At 38.8% G+C, this 21,280-nt stretch overlaps 2 protein-coding genes across 2 annotated transcripts in view; both read right to left on the bottom strand.

Annotated features, from left to right (window-relative positions):
• Positions 1–19,219, bottom strand: part of LOC129724116 (uncharacterized) — a 100,333-nt gene extending 81,114 nt beyond the window's left edge. The window contains exon 1 of the mRNA XM_055678754.1: positions 18,583–19,219. The gene's annotated coding sequence lies outside the window, so the exon portion shown is untranslated. The remainder of the gene's footprint in view (positions 1–18,582) is intronic.
• On the bottom strand, positions 1,767–2,318 carry LOC129724121 (uncharacterized). Its single transcript, XM_055678762.1, has 2 exons — positions 2,126–2,318; positions 1,767–2,059 (listed from the first exon to the last, which is right to left on the bottom strand). The coding sequence occupies exons 1-2, from the start codon at positions 2,232–2,234 to the stop codon at positions 1,908–1,910; spliced, it is 261 nt and encodes an 86-aa protein (XP_055534737.1). The 5' UTR covers positions 2,235–2,318; the 3' UTR covers positions 1,767–1,907.
• Positions 19,220–21,280: the final 2,061 nt, after the last annotated feature.

Consider the following 21,280-nt stretch of genomic DNA (forward strand, 5'->3'; position numbering starts at 1 on the left):
ACGTAGAATTAATACGAATTGTACTTGGCTCAGTAAAACAGAAAATGTATCGTGCCGTGTCAAATAAACTAATTTTAAACCTAAAAAAAACAATAAATTATAAGTCAGGAAAAAAGACCACGTGATCATTTCGTTAACCTCCCCACCCCCGTGCGTGATCCGTCGTGGTCTTTTGACAAACCTCCCCGTCTCCCTTTTTATGACCACGTGGTTTAGGAACGGCCCCTTATACAGAATTCGCAGGATGAGAAACAGAAAATTGGCACTTGACAGCACCGTTGATGACCTAGCTTTTTCCGGGTTCGGCAATGCAGGAGATAGTAAAGCTTTATTGGGAGCCCCGTAAAATTTATAAAATAGCACGAGGAAATACTAAATAATGAAATAATGATAAAATATTATCAAAAGTCTAATCGGATTAATTGAATGAGAAAGTTGATGTCTAACTATTACCTCTGATAAAAAAAACCGTTCAATTGAGCGTCCAACAATTGAAGAACAAATGCCACAGGTTAATTCAGCGGAAAAATTGAAAAAAGACATTTTACTCATACACTCAAAATATATTTCACGTTATATATACCGGAACAGTTATGTGAATATTTTCCACTGTCATTTTCACGTAGATTTTAAGTGATTGTCATTTGAGTTCATCATGGTTTGGTGAGATGATTTATCCTGTGAATCTTATTCAGCAAACATATGTATTTCATGTGAGTTTCACGTAAAATTCAACTACCGGTAAAGTGAAAAGCATTTTCATTATCTGATAGCTGCTACGTTTCATACAACGTATAATTTTTAAATATGGTTTCCCCAATTCTTAAGAGAGAGAAAATAGTTTTCAGAAATTATCGAAATATGTTGCTCGATAGGCCGCACGGGCATACATAATCGTCAATTCGTAAATGAATTAAACGACATAAAAACTGATAAATATTGCGACATTTGCCGACGTCATTTACTGTTAGCTGCAAATGTTTTTGTTCAAGTAACTCCTCGTCTTTTTAACTAAGTTTGTGTGAAATCCGTAAGCTCAAGACTCGATGTCAAATTCTTATGGCTCACTTATTGGCAAGCTATCGAGAAATTCGATTTTATATTCAGAGACTGAATCAGCCAACAGGTTCACCATTTTGATTTCTATATATTTTCGCACAGAAAGTTCACGAGGTACTTTTTCTAAAGACATTCGGTTTGACGTTGCCATGTTCACGTTGATGCTACGTGATAAAACATAGTATGCATGTGATTTTCACGTAGATGTTATGTTTGTCACATAAATCATGCAAAATGACAGAAAATGAATAAGTAGGTACAGGAAATTTCACGTAACAATAATGTGAAAAATATTTTGAGTGTACAGCTGTACTCCTGGAAGGCCTGGACGCAGGTATCTCCGAATCGAACAATCTTCGCAGATATGTTGGCTTAGACTCAAGATTACCCTTTTCGATTGTTTTTATAACAAGAGAAAAGGATATTTGATAAAAATATAAATAATTGTTTCCTATGACATATGTTAATATGTTTGAATGTTTTTCGGACGTTTTTCAGAATAAAGTTGTTGAGTTCATCTAATGTTACGAAACTTTACATGGTTAGCTATCATTTTCGATTAGAAAATCATAAGACTGCTGCAGTTATTTGAAGTTGGAATTTCAACCGATGACGGTAAGAGTTTTTATGAAATTGGCCTACGCACTGGCTATACCTCAAAATAAATTTTTGGACGTAACATACAATACGTAAAGTAAAAAAAGGTATTGACGTTTTATGGAATGCAAAGTTTATTTATATTATCAATTATATTGGACAAAGCTTGCTAAGGTTCGATAACTGTCACCAACTAGCACACCTTCTCAGCTTCATGTCCAGTTTGACTTCTATCGTTGCATGGTGTGTTATTATGAATAGTAACACTGGCAAATGTTGTCACTTCTACATAAACCGTACTTGAATTTAAGTGATCTACAGTACGAATCGCACATGGTTCTTCCGCCCGGTATGTGGCAAACCAATCGAGGTTGACCTTCTGCGTTCTTAGGTTGAACGGCACCTGGGATGAAAATTGTTTAAAAAATATAAATGTCTAATATTGTTCATTGTTTGTTCAATCACTCACCTGATTGGTAAAAATATTCCTGACCATCGTCAAGTTTTGGTGGAACTGCGTTCGCATTGGAACACACCAAGGCAAAGCCAACGAGAACCAAACAGATAACTGGATTCATTTTCTTATTGGGTCAGGAAGGAAGTACTCTTCAATTATTGCAGCTTGATGGCACTTGCTATTGGAAAGGCACTGATTGAGACTTCATAGAAAGTTGTCTTCTTATATAGTAGCAAGTGACTCGGAAAACATGAATGAATTGTGTTCTTCATCGTTATCAATTTGCAGTGATCGGTGATATCGATAAAATTGTTACACCTTGAAGAGATCACAAGGAAAAAAAATTGCACAAAAAGTCTTCGTATAATGAACTGATTTGTAGTCGTTCATCCTGGTTGATTTTTTGATCCGACATGCCGACTTTCTGTGATAAAACTAAGATTATCGCTAGAACTAGAACATTTCTTAAGGTATAACAAAATTTTCTCTAGTGAAGATTCTACAGCTGGTAAAATAGAAACGAATGAATGGGAGATGCAATGTTTTGTAGATCTTTTCTTAGTAACAATACTATATTCAGCACATGGTGTTGATCCAAAATATTACGTCAGAAACACCGGATGTTTTTTGTGACTGAGTTTTCATTGATACATGTTATTTTTGGCAAATTGCCAACTAATTGAAATAAACAATTACAATCCGGTACTGCCCACGCACGCTTTTTGTGTCATTTTTTCTTTTTTGATGGTTAGTATAACATGCTTGTGGTCATCGTATAACATGTTCAAACGATGTAACATTGATTGGCCGATACCGATACCGGTCGATAGCGCCAAAAAAGGTGATTTACTTTTTTTTACAGTCACTAGTTGCTATATGAAAACAGGATTTTCTTCGGTAACAATATCAGAGCTTTTTTTAACCTGCAATATTTACAGGAGAAACTCTCTTTCCAATGCAAAAAAACATTGAATACAGTCATCTTTTTGGTTCTCATTGGCTTCGTCTTGCTTGACTTGAATGCAAACCAAAATCCACAAAACAATATTTAGCTTGGTAAGAGAGAAATATGAGGGCCAGTCAAGTGATTCAACGACGCACTCTGATCGGCATCAGTAATAAAGTTGGGAATCAAAAAAAATTTATCTATTTTTTTCATGATAATTTTGAATTGTTTCAATTCCGTATATTTTGTACTCTCACCATTCTACTATGTATTTGAAAGTATTCAAATTCTTGCCATTTTCTGGAGAATAAAAATATTGCTCAACTCGATAAAACACTCTTAACAAGAAAAGTCACTAAAGGATGCTCTCATGGCAGAATTTTACCACCCTTGTTGTGGTCATTGGTCATTCTCCGACGCTTAACAAAAATGGCTTCGAAGTTATTGGTTTTGCAAATGACGTAGTGCTTTTGGTCAGGCGAAAATAAAACCACTGCCGAAGACGATAAATTTCAACGCGATATTTAGAGGATACAATCAAATGCTCATATTTTGATGTATAATTGATGAGTCTACATGAGAAAAAAAATGCAAAAAAAAGGCCGGATTTCTAGAATTCAGAGCAGTGTTTTAATTAAAAAAAATGGAGAGACAAATAAAAACAATGTTTAAATGGTGATTCCCCGCGACCTCGAACGGTACTTCCCAATTTCTGATGCTGGTGTAACTGTCAAGTAAAACAGCTTGTAAGTTTGTTAAGCGCGCATTTCTGTAAGAATCGATAATTGAAGATAATTTCGATTTGTCTAAGTGTCAGAGGGTAAGATACTATATAAGCACAATACTATTTTCGCAGTCGGTATCAGTTCCTTTCGAAGAGAGCACTTAGGCTACGGGGAAGATTTTTTTTTGGAGAAAATGCAACTCTATTTTGTTTGTTTGATATTCATTAGCGTTCTTTTGGTGAAAAAGTCAAGCGCAAATGATGTTTTGCAAACTTTAGTAGTTGAGGGTGGTCCCGAACAGTGAGAACCGAAATTATATGCTAAAAAAAATATAACAACGATCAATTATCGAGTTGATTCGGAAGCCATTCAGGTGGACGGTGGTAATCTGGAGCAAGTCGAAAATACCGAAAGTCAATCCCGTTTAAGCTGTTATTTACCATTCGGACTCCACTAACACAGCGGTCAGTATGCCGTGACGTACCCTGGTGAAATGATCAACTTAGTGACCTTCGTCGGGAAACTAGGCTGCTGTTCAACAGGGTAAAAGTCACGTCTAACTGGGACGACTACAGGGCGTCCCTCACTAAGTACAACGCCGAGCTACGCAAGGCTAAACGGAAATCCAGAGTTAGTTTCTGTGAAAGAATCCAAACTCTGCCGGAAGCTACGCGGCTCCAAAAGGCGATGTCCAAAGACCATACTAACGGTATAGGACAAGTGAGGAAAGAGGATGGATGCCTCACTGTCACTACCAAGGAAACGCTGGAGGTTCTTATGAAAACCCACTTTCCTGGATCGACAGAGACCGAAGAACTGAATAGTGATGGGTCGCGACAGGACAATTCGAGACATATGGCGTCTCGGGAGTCCTTCCTGCTGGCCCGTCGACTGTTCACGGAAGCTTCAATAGGCTGGGCTCTAAGCTCATTCGACCCTATGAAGTCTCCAGGTCCAGACGGCATACTACCCATCTTTCTACAAAAATCGGCCGCAGTTATCATGTCCGAACTCATCAACCTCTTCAGAGCCAGCTTTATCCTGGGCCATATTCCGGATAACTGGCTGAAGGTGAAGGTAGTGTTTATCCCCAAAGTTGGAAGAAAGGACAAAACCCTACCTAAAACTTTCAGGCCCATAAGTCTGACTTCATCACTTCTCAAGCTGATGGAGAAAATAATGGATAAATATATCCGTGATGAGTTTCTTAAAGACTCCCCGCTGAACAGGAACCAACATGCCTATCAATGCGGCAAGTCAACAGAAACTGCTCTTCACAGCTCAGTGACGTTGATTGAAAAGTCCCTGAGTTATCAGGAGACGGCGCTATGTGCCTTTCTTGATATTGAAGGGGCCTTCGATAACACGTCCTTTGCATCAATTGATACGGCTCTTTCTCATAAGGGAATCGACCACACTTCAAGGAGCTGGATACACGCAATGCTCTCTAGCAGGGTGATCACAGCAACCTTGGGAGATTCGTCTGTTACAATGTCAGTGATCAAGGGATGCCCGCAAGGAGGAGTTCTCTCGCCCTTGTTATGGTCACTAGTTGTCGACGCACTTCTCAACAAGCTTTCACAGCTTGGTTACGAGGTCATTGGATACGCCGATGACATCGTCCTCATCGTCAGAGGTAAAGATGACGAGCCGAATGCAAACGGCTCTGAATACCACCATGTCATGGTGTTTACAGGAGGGTCTAAACATAAACCCCTTAAAAACAGTACTAATTCCATTCGGCAGACGAAGGACGATCTCCATCACTCCTCCAATACTGAATGGAGTTAGACTGGGCTTCAGCAATAAAGTCAAATATCTCGGAATTATTCTGGACAAGAAACTGAACTGGTCTGCACAACTGGATCATGCCGCTAAGAAAGCGATCTCAGCGATCTGGGCCTGCAGAACTCTGTTCGATAAGACCTGGGGACTGAAACCAGACTTGGCACTCTGGTCTTACAAGACCATTGCCCGACCAAGAATCACCTATGCTGCCCTAGTGTGGTGGCCTAAGGTGAACGAAGTGACTGCGCAAGCCAAACTCAAAAAAGTTCAAAGACTTGCATGTCTTCCGGTTACCAGCGCTATGCGAACAACTCCAACTGCAGCCATGGAAGCTATGCTTTGCCTACTACCTCTACATCTTCATGTGAAAAAGGAAGCAGAGCTTGGCGCTCTAAGGTTGCAAAGGAGAAAAACTATACTTGAAGGGGACCAAATCGGCCACCTTCGCATACTTAGGGAGTTCAAACTAACTCCGCTATTAACCACAGTCTCCGACTGGATGGACGTTAGGACCAACATGGATATTCCATATAGAGTGATTGAAACAAACCGCTCTATGTGGAACAATGGAGGGCCTAATCTTCCACCTGGCATCGTCAGTTTTTATACGGACGGCTCGAAAATGGGATCCCTTACGGGATCTGGTATATACGGACCCGGTATCAGGGAAACGTTTTCCCTGGGAAAATGGCCCACCGTTTTTCAAGCAGAGGTATATGCCATATATATCTGCGCAAAAATATGTCTGCAACGCAACTACAGACATGCGAAAATCGGTATATTCTCGGACAGTCAAGCAGCACTACTAGCACTTAAGTCCGTCAAATGCGCTTCCAAACTTGTTTGGGAATGCATTGAAACTCTACGGGAACTTTCCCGACAGAATTCAGTTTTTCTGTTTTGGGTGCCCGGACACTGCGGAGTCGAGGGTAATGAACACGCTGACTACCTAGCAAGACAGGGATCAGCTCAGCGGTTTATTGGCCCCGAGCCGTTTCTGGGTACGTCCATTTCCGCTATCAAAAGCGAACTACTAACTTGGGAAGGGCTAGAAATAGTATCCCAATTGCAACAGGCACAGGGCTGTAGACAAGCTAAACAGTTTATCTATCCGAACCCTGGAACCGCCAGAAAGCTACTTAGTCTAAATCGTAGTGACCTACGGATAATCACGGGACTCCTCACCGGACACTGTCCCGCTTTTTATCATTTAAAGAAAATCGGCGTAGTGTTGAACGACACCTGCCGATTCTGCAAATCTGAACCAGAGAGTTCAGAGCATTTGCTTTGCTCTTGCGAAGCTCTTGCTTCCTCTAGGTACAACTTCTTAGGAAGTTACCTTTTAACTCCATACCAAGTATGGAGCTCCAATCCCAAGCAGGTCATTAGTTTCATCAACTATGTTGTACCTAATTGGGGTACAGGTTTACAACAAAACAGTTCTACTCCATCAATGAGTACGAGCAATCCGTAACCTGTGCACAGCAATCGGGGATCGCCACAAAAGACAATCAGCAAGAATGTCGCAGTGGCATTTCAGTACCCAGTGCCCTTCAGGCATACAGAGTACCATTCGGAGGGACCATTTGCAATATCAACTGTAGAATTATCGGATTCAGTAGCGGTGTTTGTAATAGTAATCGAAATTGTGAGTGTTTTGGTTGAAACATCGGTTGATGCAATAATGCTTGAAAAAGTTTAAACAATATTTTGTTGAAGGTATGAACAGGGTGGCCACTCAAAGCTCGAAATTAAATTCCCGGTTTTTCCCGGTTCGTTCAAATATTTTTTCCGGTTATTTGTACTTCAGAATTCTGCATTTTTTCATACAGTTAAGGATTAAAAAATCGTTACTGTCGATTTACATCCCATTATCCCATTATTTACATTCTAATATAGTCACTTCTTAAGCGTGTTCAGGCTTATTATAATCCAGAGATATTGTTGCAGAAATTCGAAAAATTTGACGGACGTCATCTTTTCCAAGAGGATAACGTTTGCGGTAAAAAAATGGACAAAAATTGCCAATTTTTCATGGATTTACCTTTAATCGCACTGACGAAACTACTCATACATCATCAATCATAGTAACCCATGAGTTAGCAAAAAAAAATTGACAGCTCTATCAGTCAAACTTTAACTGTGATAGCGGAAAAAGTGAAGCTACTCCGTTCAGAAGTGTGCGCGTTCAAAGAACGGTACCCCGCCACGTCAAAATCGGACATCGTGCGGCACTTTGTAGACGCCGGGTATGCCCGTTCCGGCATCTACAATATCTTGATATAATTGGACAACCATCAAAGCATCGAAAGAAAGCCCAGTTCCAAAGGATGCTGAAGAGGAAGACCGAGGGAAAAGTGGCTAAATCACTGCGTGCACTTGGCCGGGAGGTTGGTGCATGCGGTAAAACAGTGAAAAAGTATCTGGAGAACATGGACATACATGTCAGGAAGCGGCAGTCCCGTCTACTGGTGCTAGTCTTAGAGCTGCAGGCAATGACGCAGCGACAATGGTTGTATAAGATGGTCAAGTCGATTTCCCCGGCAAATCGCGATGTGGCAGTGGTGATGGACGACGAGACCTATCTCACCCTAGAAGACAACGATTAGAAGGGCACTTCGTATTTTACCTCCCCTACGAGGAAAGTGAGCACAGAGGTGAAGTATATTTTACAGACCAAGTTCCCCAAGAAGGTGCGGCTGTGGCTGACAATCAGCGAGAAAGGGATGTCAAAGTTACTCTTCTTTTGCTCCGGACTGGCCGTGAACGGGGAAATTTATAGTACGAAGTGCCTGCCAGAAGTTGCGTCGTTTATCAAGAAATACCGTAAGGGCGAAAAAACGGTGTTCTGGCCAGATTTGGCGTCGGCCCACTACTTGAAGCGATCGTTGGAGGAGATGGAGCGGCTAAATATCGATGTGGTACTGAAGTCGGCGAACCCGCCCAACGTCCCCCAGCTGCGTCCCATCGAGAATTCCTGGACAAACTTAAAGCGCAAGATCTATTCCAACAATTTTGTCGCGAAAACGGAGGAGGAATTGATGAAAAAACACAGAAAAAGCTTGAAAACATGCCTACACGCATGTTTTCGTCTGTCATGGCGAATGTTCCGGTTAACTGCCGGAAAGCCGCTTGCAAGGGCGTAGAATTTTTAAAACTTATAAACAACGCATATAATACTCATTACCGGGGACTCCTAGGCCAAATTAAGTTTGTAAGAACCGTTTTTACCTCAACCACCTAAGATTCAATATATAAAAGAATTATGTTACAAATTTCTTGCAAAACAAAATTTATATTATTCAGACCAATCAGATTCTCACAACACTTAAGGGGTTATATACCTTTTTGGTCGAGAAAAATGAGGGAAGTTTGAATTTATTTTTAAGTACATAGCACCATTTTCATTGCATCAAATTGGTATTTTTCTGAAAGAACGGTTAATCAACAACAAGAAAATACGTTTGATTTTGAGATACACCAATTATTACTGGAGTAATGGCCATTTCCCCAAAACGCTATTTTTTTGCAGAGGCTTGCGGTATCCTGATAGAGACTCAGCGGGTCAACCGAAATCAAAATACTCATATTATTTCATTAGTTTAGAAGTGTTCCGGGTCCTTGAACGATCGCTTTTATGAGTATTTTGTTTTCAATGCAAACGGGAACGTTTTTCCCAAAAGGTGCACGTTTTGAGCGCTAAAAATTGCATTAAAAGTTTTTTTTGCGGCAAAATGTAACTGTATGTTTCAAAAAGCGATCGTTCAAGGACCGGCGAATTCAATAACGAAAATTCAAAAAAAAAGATGAAGGAAATCGGTTCAGTAGTTTTCTCGCAATCAGGATCACGGCAAAGTCATTTTTCGGGAAACACTATTCCGAGAAAATCGCGTGTAAAGTTTCAAGTTTAGCTTATGCGGCTTTGGCGAGGCGCGCTGCAAATCGCTCTAACTTTCTTCCTATTGCTCAGATCTTTATGAAAATTTGTGAAAATGTTCTCAAGATGTTGTATTTGAAGATAATGCAATAAATTTTTTCTCGCTTTTTTGAAAACTAAAAAGGTATATAACCCCTTAAAACACATTACTTCACATTACACTTAAACACATTAGCTTCAAGAGCACGGCATTCTTCTTTCTGGCTTCCTCATCTTGATCTGAATTCTCCTTCTTCTTTGTCTTCAACAATTCAACATATCGGCTATGTGAAATGCGAGCGTAATGGATTAACGACTTGGTGATATCAATTTCGTCTTCACCACCGGCATCCTGTACTGCATTGTACACCAACTGCTGGATCAAAATCTCCTTAATAAACACGGTCAAGTTAGGAAATTTTTTGCCTAAACCAGCTATCAGATCTCTACAGAAAGTATCAAGGCGTTTCTCGCTACGGCGGTAAGAAGTCAGCAATGTCTTCGTCGAATGCATACTCAACAGTTGTGAGTATTCTTGGCGAAATCTGTCAACTGCAGTTCCCGCGAGATTATCTTAGTGAACCATTTGCTCTAGGCAAAATTCGAGCCGTTTGACAGCTACTTCCGGGGAGCTTACCGTGGTCAAGTTAGCTTCCAAGAAAAAGATGAATAAAAACAAAACTGATAAAAGCACTGTGAGAAATGAGTTTAATATATTGGCAGCCGGGGTGAGATTGTGCCATACAACCCGTGACCTGTCAGCCATCTCTTCCGGGTCAGAAGACCAGTCTTTCTTGGTCAAGTTTTCGAGAAAACTTATTCAAGAAATTTTAGTGATCGCCATGAGATAGCTGACAATCTCACCCCGGCTTGAAATATTCAGTGAAATTCCCGGTTTTTTCCCGGATTTTACCGGTTCCAAACAATTCCAGGTTTTCCCGGTTTTCCCGGTTGGGTGGCCACCCTGTATGAAATATATTCGAATAAAAGCAAGTCTTACTAGTGAATACTTCTGGTTTGAAAGGTCCAAAAAGTAAAATTTATCACTGTCCCGTATTGCCCACAAATACATAACAGTCCCATGTGATTTTTAATCATTTTTGAGATAAACCTCAGAAACTTCTTCACATCACATGTGCTCTCGAAAAATCACAAGAAAAAAGTATGTTTGTGATGTATGATGAAAAAAATTTGAATTTTGGTCAGTCCCATGTTACAAATAAACGCTGAAATAACTAGTGGAAAATCATATCAGCTATCTTTGAAAGACCAATTTAAGTGTATTAATTAGAACAACAATTAATCTATTACCCATAAAAGTATTCTGTCATATAGGTATACCTATTTACCTTGGAATGCATGTTTTATTTTTTTTTTGTTTTCTGATTGAATCAATAGGAAAGAAAAAAAAAACGAAGTGGTTTACCTGTGTCTACTGCGTTTTACTCAATGTAATTTTTGGCAGCGTGACTCTTATGCGTTAGGTCGCCTATATTTGATCTGCTTTTGAATTAGGTATAGAGGGTTTCAGGCTTCACCAGTAACTTTTTCAGAGACAAATTTTCTGTAAGCAGACGTAGGAGCGGCGAACCTGGCGAACAACTACTCTGCGGTTTTTTGTTTGTTTGATATTCATTAGCATTCACTAGGAACACCAAAAATCACAGAAATAGTTTAAAAACTATAACCATTTTAGGGCTTTTTTCGCTTTTGTCGACCAGTGAAATAGAGAAATTTTACATCAATTTAGTGGCCCGTTGGCTGCACCTTCTTGAATTTTTATGAAACTTTGCGAGTTTTGATTTGAACCTTTTAAAATCTTTTGATTTGATTTAAATCTTTTGATATCATTGTCATTCCCTCCCATTATTTCTCTTTCTGGAAAACTCGACTTCTAAAAAGTCTTCAAACGAAGCTTTTAAAGACAGCACCAGATCTCGATGGTTTATGCATAAAAAAAATTCGATATCGGAAATTTCATGCCATTTTTTCATCGGTCAAAAGAGGGCAAACTTTGAAGCACGACTTCCGGAAGTTCGATTTCAAAGGCTATGTTAATCTTCAGGACCTTTGTCAGAGACTTGTAGTAATAAGTCCCCGTACGTGCTGAGAAAATAATGACCATCCGGAATCAAGTCTATTGCTAGATTGATTTTATTAAACAAATTCTATTTAAACTTACCCAGGTAACCAATAAGCCATTAAAATAGCATGTAAATAGCACTATATTCGTCATAAGGGCAATCGATTAAATGCGGAATAGCATTGTAGTCGACTTAAGTGCTGTTTAAAAACCGGGTTTGGCCCAATATGCTGCCCATCAAATGCTACACCACATCAAACGAAGACACAAACCAACTTTTGGTAGCTTCAGTTGGTAGCATCTGTGTATGACAGCTAGGTGACCGCAGTTGAAATGTTGAACTATTATTGGGACTGGGCATTTTGAATGCTGAACTTTTGCTGAGATTTTAGCATTCCAAAAGATTTAATGCAGTATCAAAAATTGCAAGCACTGCTGTCATCTAGTCGCTATCATCTGGTTTTACGTTTTTCTATTTCTTACAGTAATTTTTTATTTGATGTCCTTGTCTTAATTTTATGCATTTTACGTTACGTTTTTTTGTAACAGATGCCTTCGGAGAGAATCGAACCCGCAGCTTCGGTGGTGATCAGTGTGTCTGTAGTCGTCGTCCTTATCCACTAGCCTATGAAAGATATGAAAGCGGGTCATGCTTTTGCCCTTCACATTCTTCAATGTTCTCAGTATAATAGCTAGCGGCAATGGAGCAGGACGTTTTCAAAAGGTCCTAACAAAGAGAAGCGGCTTGCTTTGATTTTATTCAATGAATGTCTATCTCTATGTTTTTCGATTCAAACTCTTCATAATACTATGAAAACATTATTGTTTTTCTATTTCTGATATTGAAAATACTGAAAAGTATGTTATGGATGCTATAATTGAAGACAAAAACTCAACTCAAAAACAGTTATTGCTTATACGACCCATTGAAATGTTCCGCTAGGTATCGAAAAGCGCTACTCTCGACGCTACCATGAGTATCATCTATACATACACACAGCGTACACGCGCAAAGTGACAGCTCTGATTGAGTAAAAGGTAATAAGTTTACTCTCGCAGTGCTGATTACGGTATTTTATTTTTATTCTGCACAAAATTATTTTTGGCAATTCCGGTAAGCATCAATTTAGTAATTTTTGTGAACATGTAGCTCAATTCTTGGTTCAATTGATATATATTTCGGGTGCTATTCCGAAGCGTGTCGCAAAAAAGCGAGCAGCAGCTGCGCTTTCCGAAACAATTCGCGCAAATTCCGAAAATGTTGAGGCGAAAACATTTTGCGATGCGGCCCGGCAAACAACACAGGCTGCACCCGAATTTTATTCAGGTACATCGGATGCAACTGATGCAAAACAAAGCTAAACAAAAGCTTGAGTATGCTCGCTCACGGCAATGCCAAACTGGATGCGTTTGGTTGTGCAGGACATTCACAGTGCAAGCAGCTAGCTGTCGAAGTCAAGGAAATGCCGATGGAACCAGTGAAAGATTTATGCGGATTGGACTTGTTGGAGGAAAACTGCAAGAAGGACGAGTTCGTAAAATCCGTGCTCGCCTTGATTGGTCAGTTGCACGGCATGCAGCGGTACACGGGAAAAGGAGGATCGGTTTGCCTGCAGATAATGGAATCCTTTTTCGACCGCGGTTTTCTTCTGGAATGCTCTTGGACAGGAACTGGACGTAAATCGACTCAAGCTCAAGAACAATTGGTACGGAAGATACCATTCAGCAAATTTGAAGGCGTAATTAAGCTATTCTACCAGACTGTGCTGCAATCGGACCCGGAGTTTTCAATGGATGAGTGCAAGTCATGCTTGCACCGTTGTTTGCGCAACGCGAAGCAGCGACTTCAGGAGCTTGGTGGATCACGCAAACCTGCAGCACGTAAACGAAAGCTTCGTGAACCCAACGGACAGCAAGAAGTTTTGGAGGAGGTCGAAATCGAGCAGGAGGAAAGTTATGAATCAACAGTGTTACATGTACATAACACAGAGCAACTCGAAAATGGTGCAGATGGAACTCGTCGACTCTGGGCCTTCTAGTATGAGTAGTGATACGATTACACAACGATTGATTTGTTTTCTCTTCAACTTAAATTCGAATAATTTCAAATGCATCTGAAATTCCTTTGTTTTTTTATTGAATATAGTACAATCTTATTTGACAAACCTGTTTTCATTTCTTTTGAATCAATCCGAGTGTGTAGTTATGGTATAAAAACCGTTTTTTGTGAATTTAATAGCTACAAGCTTGCACAAGACGTCGTCTAGGGAATAAAGGGTATCTGATTCGTAAGCATTGTCATCAAAAGTGCACAGAACGTTCAAATTGGGTGACTTCAGCTGATTTTCGAACCGTGGCTGAGTATTCATCAGTCATTAGTCAGGATGGATCACTAGTAACGTATTTTTTCACGTTTCGCTTGAATGTACCACTATTCACAATTTTTTTCCATTTGTTTGATGGATTCATGTTTCCAAACAATAAATAATAATGATCACTGTCGGATATCAGCTTTACAAATACTCAACTTACTTTCTCAATGATGCACTTGAGATGCTGGTATAAAGCTGTTTTGTATTGGCTTTAAATAAGTACTTTATATACAACACATCAAAATTCCTTTAGGTATTCGAAACGCAGATATCAAACAGCGAGCAATACAATGGCTTTGCGTATACTGTTATACAACAGCTACGCATTCAAACTGCTAATGTAAAGCAGAAAGCATACGAAATGCAAAAATTAAGCAGAAATACTGCATATTTAAGTGCTTATTGGTTACCTGGGTAATCTTCTTACAGCCCGAAGAGAAACAATTTTCTTTTCCGATTTTTCTTCTTGTCACCAATAGTTACCAAGAAAGGAAACTTTATAATACTCTTTTGTTTTGTCGCCGACTCATTTGCCATGCATGCGACCGTCGTTGTTTCTCCTACGGGAAACAAGGTGTCTAGTATCAACAATTTATTCCGGCGAAGGAATAACGAAAAAATATTCTATGTCAGACGACGTAACAGAGGGCTGCTTCGAATGTCTGTCTGTTTGTGGGAATGGCATTTTGGTGATTATACTTGACTCTGGGAAGGAGGCTGCTGCACGATTGACCTGGAATTTTCATGGGGACTTTTTTTGAGGAGACAATACTTTCGATGCCTACCGCTGAACTTAATTCGAAAAGTCGATTTCCACTGGTAACCTACTGTTTATGTCATGCGATAAACAACAATTCGAATTTTGTTCTCGAACTGACCATTGACGAAACTGCGCAACGGTTTAATTAAACAGCACGCGCGTGGCACGGTAAGCGGTATCGCTGAAGACAGTAGGAAAACACTTCATCGGCGCAACTCGTGTTAAGAATGAGTAATGTGAGCGTGCCAAACCCCTGTTTTTTTTATTCCGTTTTACTACATGATAGTCATTGATTGAAGTTACTCTCTCTTCAATATTCTCAAAATTCACATTTTTTCATCAAATTCTATATCTTTCTATTTTTTCTATCAAAAACTGTAATCAAGCAGCTGAAAAATTCGACAAAGTTTAAGATAATTTAAGTAAACTGATTTAGGTGACATGGTGAGTTTGCTTAAAGTTTTGTTCTTTGGATTGAAAGGATTTCCATATTCTTGAGCAAGACTTGCTCTCCTCGCCACCTAAGATTTCAATTTAAGGAGCCATCCACATTCCACGTGGACAGCTGTCCACGTGCTATGTGGATGGCCCCTAAGATGTTCAAGAAAAAAGCGTTTTAAACTTTCAAAGCAATTTTCTTCTGGTACAATTTTTTTGAGGCTAAGTTTAATAGTTTTTTAGAATAACTTGATCAATTTCACACGTATTATTCCTTAACCAGGTTTTCAAGAATACATTTTGATAACTATTATCTTGCCATGGATAGAAGATTTTCAGGATGTTTATGAAAACAAAAGTTTTAATGGAAAAACTAGCAATTTTTCATTTTTTATTATTTGGCCAAAACTTTTTTGGCCCTTTTCTGCTTCCAATTTTCAAGATTTCAAGTATGCGAATTTAATTGAATTACCGATAACGATGAGGTTGTGTTGCCAACTCAACGAGTTCACGTAAAACACCCTAACAGGACATTGTTCGCTTCCATTGGACTTTAATCTTCGCCTAAGGCCTTTCCGGTAGATTGTTTAGTAATCAAGCTTGCGGAAGATTATCGATCGGAATCAGTGAGGGGTTTTCCGTTTTCGTCAGTGGGAATCGAGGTGATAAAGAAAGCCCCAAGATAGGCTTATCTAGGTTTATCCAGAAATTCATAAAATAATCGATGTGTTAACCTAGTTTATGTACGAGTTGATTTAGAGCAAATATTCGAAAAGCTGTTTTTTTGAAGTTCTTAACTCGTTTGCTTATTAATCTACAGCACTTCGTTTGCCGCTATTGGATTCACTCGACGAAAACAGGAAAAGGTGTGGAAATATTGGGAGCAACCAACGCCGCCGCGGTGAGTAATTGTGGTCACACTTGATATCAATCATTTCTGCAGTAATTCATTTATAAGTGAACACGTGTTTTCCAGGCAAGCCTTTCGTCAACCCCTCCTTGGTCGATTGCTGTGCTGTTATGCTGCTCCTTTTTTTACACCAGTAGGTACACACATCTAGACCAAGTGCTGCTCGCAATGCAACTCGGCGTTCCACTGATAATACAGAGTAAATATTGATACTCAAAACCCATTTTAAAACATCACTCAACGCTGAATTGATAAGATTTCGTGAGGTTTCCAGAAGCGCCAAAAAAGGTTGAATTCGTTTCCGTTTTGTTGGCATTTATTCGCACAGACTTTATTTACTCTTAGACGCGCTTCTTAGACGGGTTCTTGTATTGAAAAAAAAAAGTCTACAAATTTATGATAACCCTGGCGAGGTGATTCGGTGGCTGAGGTTCCGGAATAAAATTAGTTACGTGATGCGCGGGACCATGCCTGTAGTACTTGCAACTATGTCGCATGCTCCCGGGCCCGTCTTAACTGATAACGCGAGGCTTTGTTTACAGACGCAAATAAAGCGATCCAACAGTTTTATAACGGGGTGCGAGTGAGAGTGACTGGGTTATTTCGTCGTCTTCACTGCCAGTCGTCAGTGTTCAGAGGAAGGAGCTACGTCTTCTCAGTTAGTCGATATTCAGAACTGCAATCTCCCGGGAAGGATGCCGATGCTGGAAAGAATGGCGTAGATTGGGCCACGTACGTAGCCGTGTCAGACAGCTGGAATTGCGTTTCGTCTTGCTTTAAGCTTACACTGTTAGTCAGAATTTTCGGCCAGTTGGAATTTATGGCCGATGGATGTGTCATTTCTTCCAAGTTCGGGTGTTGTTTCGCTGTACTTGAAGCTGTAAACATTGTGAATTCGTCACTTGTTTTGATCGTGATAACATTCTAATCCACTGTTTAGTATGATTTCCTGAAAAGCTACCACGTAATGCAAGTGGAACGTAAGATGGATGTGTCATTTAAGTTCACAGAAAAACTACAGCGATTAGTAATCAAATAAGGCTCTTACTTTAGGGAGTCCATAGCTGGAGATTTGGTTAATAATTATTTTTTTCAGCCTGAATGATCTACGACTGGAAGCGTTGAAAAACGAAAAATGGAAATTATTTAAATTTTCCCTCTTCAACCAAGTTTATTCAACCTCAAAAAAGACCTATTTTTAGATGCAGTTAAGTTTGTTTATCTAGTAAACAAACAAAGCAATGGCCCACAAAATTTTATGGTCACATTAGTGTTATATCTGTACACAATGACGATAATGTGAGTTTACGTGAAGCCTTGTTTCAACACACTACCAGTGTCAATAAAGAAACAGAAACAAGGGATTTTTATATGATGCTGAAATAAAAGCTATAATCAAATTATCGAGTAATCTTAAAGAATGAATCAGCTAAATCCAGACAAAACTGAACAATCTAGTAGGCCAGACATTGATTAATTTAAAAGGAAAAACACTGAACACTTTTGTAAACATCATTTTGTTATTGCATCTTTTGGACCAGGCATTTTCAACATGCGACTACTCTTTTCTTCAATCCGGAATACGTTTATCCTTTCCATGTCAATTTTTTACTTACTTTAATATATTTCAGGTAGTTACAAAACTCTTTACCTCTGGATATTGCGTTTTGATTTCAACAAATGAGTAACAGTTGATCGGAAATCAAAAAAATCTCTGTCATCGATATTTCAATTCATTTTTTTATTTAAAAAAAATAAAAAAAAATAAACAAGTCTAGTTTTGCAAAAAAAAAAACAAAACAAATGTTGAAATATTTCTGTCGAAACGCGGGTTTCGAACATAAAAAGCTAATCCCACATAAATCCTGAGGCTGGGTTTTGATTTCGGATTGAAACCCTGCAGCACCAAGGTCGAGATAGCATATCGTACATTGTTTTTTTTGTCAATTTGTGTTGTCTGATCTTATATAATTTTATAGAATTTATACGAATCAAACAGAATACAGTAAAAATTATTTAACCATGTTGTTTAATAATTGGAGTCCGGATTCTATTCTTCACTGATTGCGGTAGTATTTGGAACAGAGTAGCATTCATTAATGCTCTGTTGTTCAAAAACAAGCCTAATCTTTACCGACCTTGTGCACTCGAATAGAAGCTATCATGCTTAGAACAGTAATCTGCATACGCAATTTGATTAACGTTTTACGACAACGCCGAAGGAATGTTGCTTAATGTTCCGGACTAAAGATCGAAAAAAAAAACATTCGCATCTTCCGGTGATCAGAGAGATTATAGCTAGTAAGAGTAATAATGATGCAACCTTTCAGATGTCATATAAAAAATATTATTGGAATAAAACACGAAAAAAAACAGTTTCGAAAAACCACATGGCTGGCACTTTTTTGCTTTGAGTTTAAGGCGCACCCAAATACCCGACAAGGAAGTACAACTGATCTCGGAGATAGTGCGATTGCCAATTGATGTGTGCATTAATAGCATGAATAAATAAAAAAATCAAATGTACTCACTAGGCTTGTTACTATCGGTCGGGCGGGAGAAAAATGCTGATTATATTGCATTCACCCGTTGCATCGAACACTGGGTGTAAGACGGGGTAGACGCTCGTTGGTTAGCAATATAATCTGCACTGATGATGGCACATGCGTCTAATGTTTGCCAGTTTCGACGAAAAACACAACACAGTTTTTGGCAGGTCTTTCCACAGAACACGAAACACTTTGTAGTACTTTATCAGCGGTTTAATAATCTGGCAATATTCAGCGAACTCGAAACTAGATGACTATTTCTTTCCCCAAATTCCCAAATTCTGTTTGGACAGGTCGTTTGAAATGCCCAGCAGTTCTTCTTTTTCGTATGCACCAGGTATTCTTCTTTACCACACTTCGAGAGATGAAAGCAGTTCATTGTTGGGCTAAGTAGGGTCTGTTATTGCAGCTGTTCCTTTTACTTTTTCTTCTTCTTCTTCTCTACAGTCCAACACGCTCCCAATGGGATTCCGATGTGCTCCAGTTCCAATGTCAAATGTGTGATAATGGCTCAACTATTTAACAAACGTTGGATTCTCGGCCGTTTCGGGTTGATTAGAAGAGTTTGTGCGTGTAAGCGTTTGCTCGTCTGTGGTATCACGAGTACTGGAACGCGTGCAAAGTGCTCGGGGTACTTTTATAGATGATGGAAATAGGGACGGTTACCCGGGGGCGGATGATGAAATAAGCAAGTACATTTAGAACGGCCCAGACAGTGCAAATATTTGGAGCACTTCAAATTTAGTATTGATACTGGATTAGCTCGGGGAAACAGAACTAAATGCTATCGAAAAAAAATCTAGTGGATTTATTCTGAAAGAATTTAAAACTACATTAGTTAGTTTTTTTTTTGCAATGAAATTTCTTTCTACAGTTCACAGAGTTCCAGACAAAAACAATACACAAGGGAACTTCCGGAACTATAGCTCAACGTTGTGCTAAAACATGTTTATTTTTCCGTGTGCGAAAATTTGTCCAGCTGGTGGTTGAAAATAATCCCATGCGAATTCGGAACGTGTCAGTTGCTTACAATCTTATGAAAAAATATTTGAGAACGTTTTTCCTGCGACCTAGGGATGACAACCACAACCGTGGATGCAAGCAAACCGTTCAAATTTGTGTGGAATTCCCAGATTCTGTTTTTCGATGTCTCACAGAGTAAAACATTTCATCCTGAAGTTTGCAGACAAAGTTTAAAAAAAAAATACTAAAATGTGTTAACACATTTGAATAACTAAAAGATTTTTTTAAATAACAATGAACTGTTCCATTATGAAGAACAAACAGTTTTATGCTTTATGAAATAAATTTACCGTTCTGCACAAAAAATTACGAAATAATATTGGTACAGTATTTTCAAGACAAATAATAAAATCTTTCACAGTATTTGGCCGCATCCTGTCATTTACTGCAGCACCCCTAGTTGTCACATCGAGGAACTTTTGACAGCGTTTTGATCGTAATAGTTTATATACATATTTAATTTTATGAAGATTGGAGCATATATTCAGAAGTTATCTACGATGTAACGCGATACGCGGGAAACATTCTGTACACTCTCGTTGAGAGCCCGACGAAATCAGAAGGAAAAATCACAAACGTCCTGAAATTTCAATGAAACATATGGAAACATATTAATAAATACCCGGTAACAAATTTTAGTTTGCGAATTGTTGTTTAAGCAGATAAAATTGAAGAGAAGCATGTAATTATGGAGAAGAAACAAAGATTTTCGTCATAGAGGCAACAATGGATGGACAAGTTTACAATGCATGGAAAAATTCACAAGCTCACTTAATTGCTAAGGAGCAATAGGGAACAACTACCAAAGACTGTTGTATCGTGGTTGGATCCGGTGATCTGCAGGAAAATTGAGACAGCTTCACAGTGGTTCCGTTTCCTAAGAAAGGCGGTCATAAATATTGCTTTTCATATGTCTTGAGTTCAAAACGTCAAGTGTATTTTTCGATGCTGAATTCAAAAATCACATCTATTTTGATGTATTTTCTATAGGTTCGTGGTTAAGGGTCATCTGATAGTACTAGTATATTTTACCAACTTTGTCCCTACTACTTTTCCTTAACTATACAATTCCTCGAACTTCTATTGTTTTATTCGCAACATTTATTTGATATCTAGTCTAGTCTAGTCTAGTCTACACTAACACAGCCAGTACTTGAAAGGATCCTGGAAAATGATGTCCATCATTTGAAAAAATGATTTCCATACATTTTTCTTGTCAACGGTCAGGCCTACTGTGTAGCGCAATATAATCTACTATATAAAAATGGAATTCCGTAACGCTTGATCTTATTGATATTATTCCCTTAGTCTCTGTGGTGTACAGTAATCATCATCATTTTGAATCGTTCTAAATCAAAAATAATAAGCGGTGACATGTAGGTTTTTTAACATGAAAATGTTCGCTGATGTTCAGGAAAGACATTAGTTATAAAAAAATAGTTATCTTATTACTAAAACTTGAGATATTATTCGCAAAACTACGTAAAACATGCAAAATTATGACTTTCTGTGCTAAATTTGCCTCTAAATCAAAATTCAAAGCGATGACATATGTTTTTTTTTCACTTAAATGTTTGTTGATGTTCAGGGAAGACATTCGAGGAAAAATAATTAGTATCTGATTACTAAAACTTGAGATATTATTCACAAAACTACG

This window comes from Wyeomyia smithii, chromosome 2, assembly GCF_029784165.1.
Source record: "Wyeomyia smithii strain HCP4-BCI-WySm-NY-G18 chromosome 2, ASM2978416v1, whole genome shotgun sequence".
NCBI lineage: Eukaryota > Metazoa > Arthropoda > Insecta > Diptera > Culicidae > Wyeomyia > Wyeomyia smithii.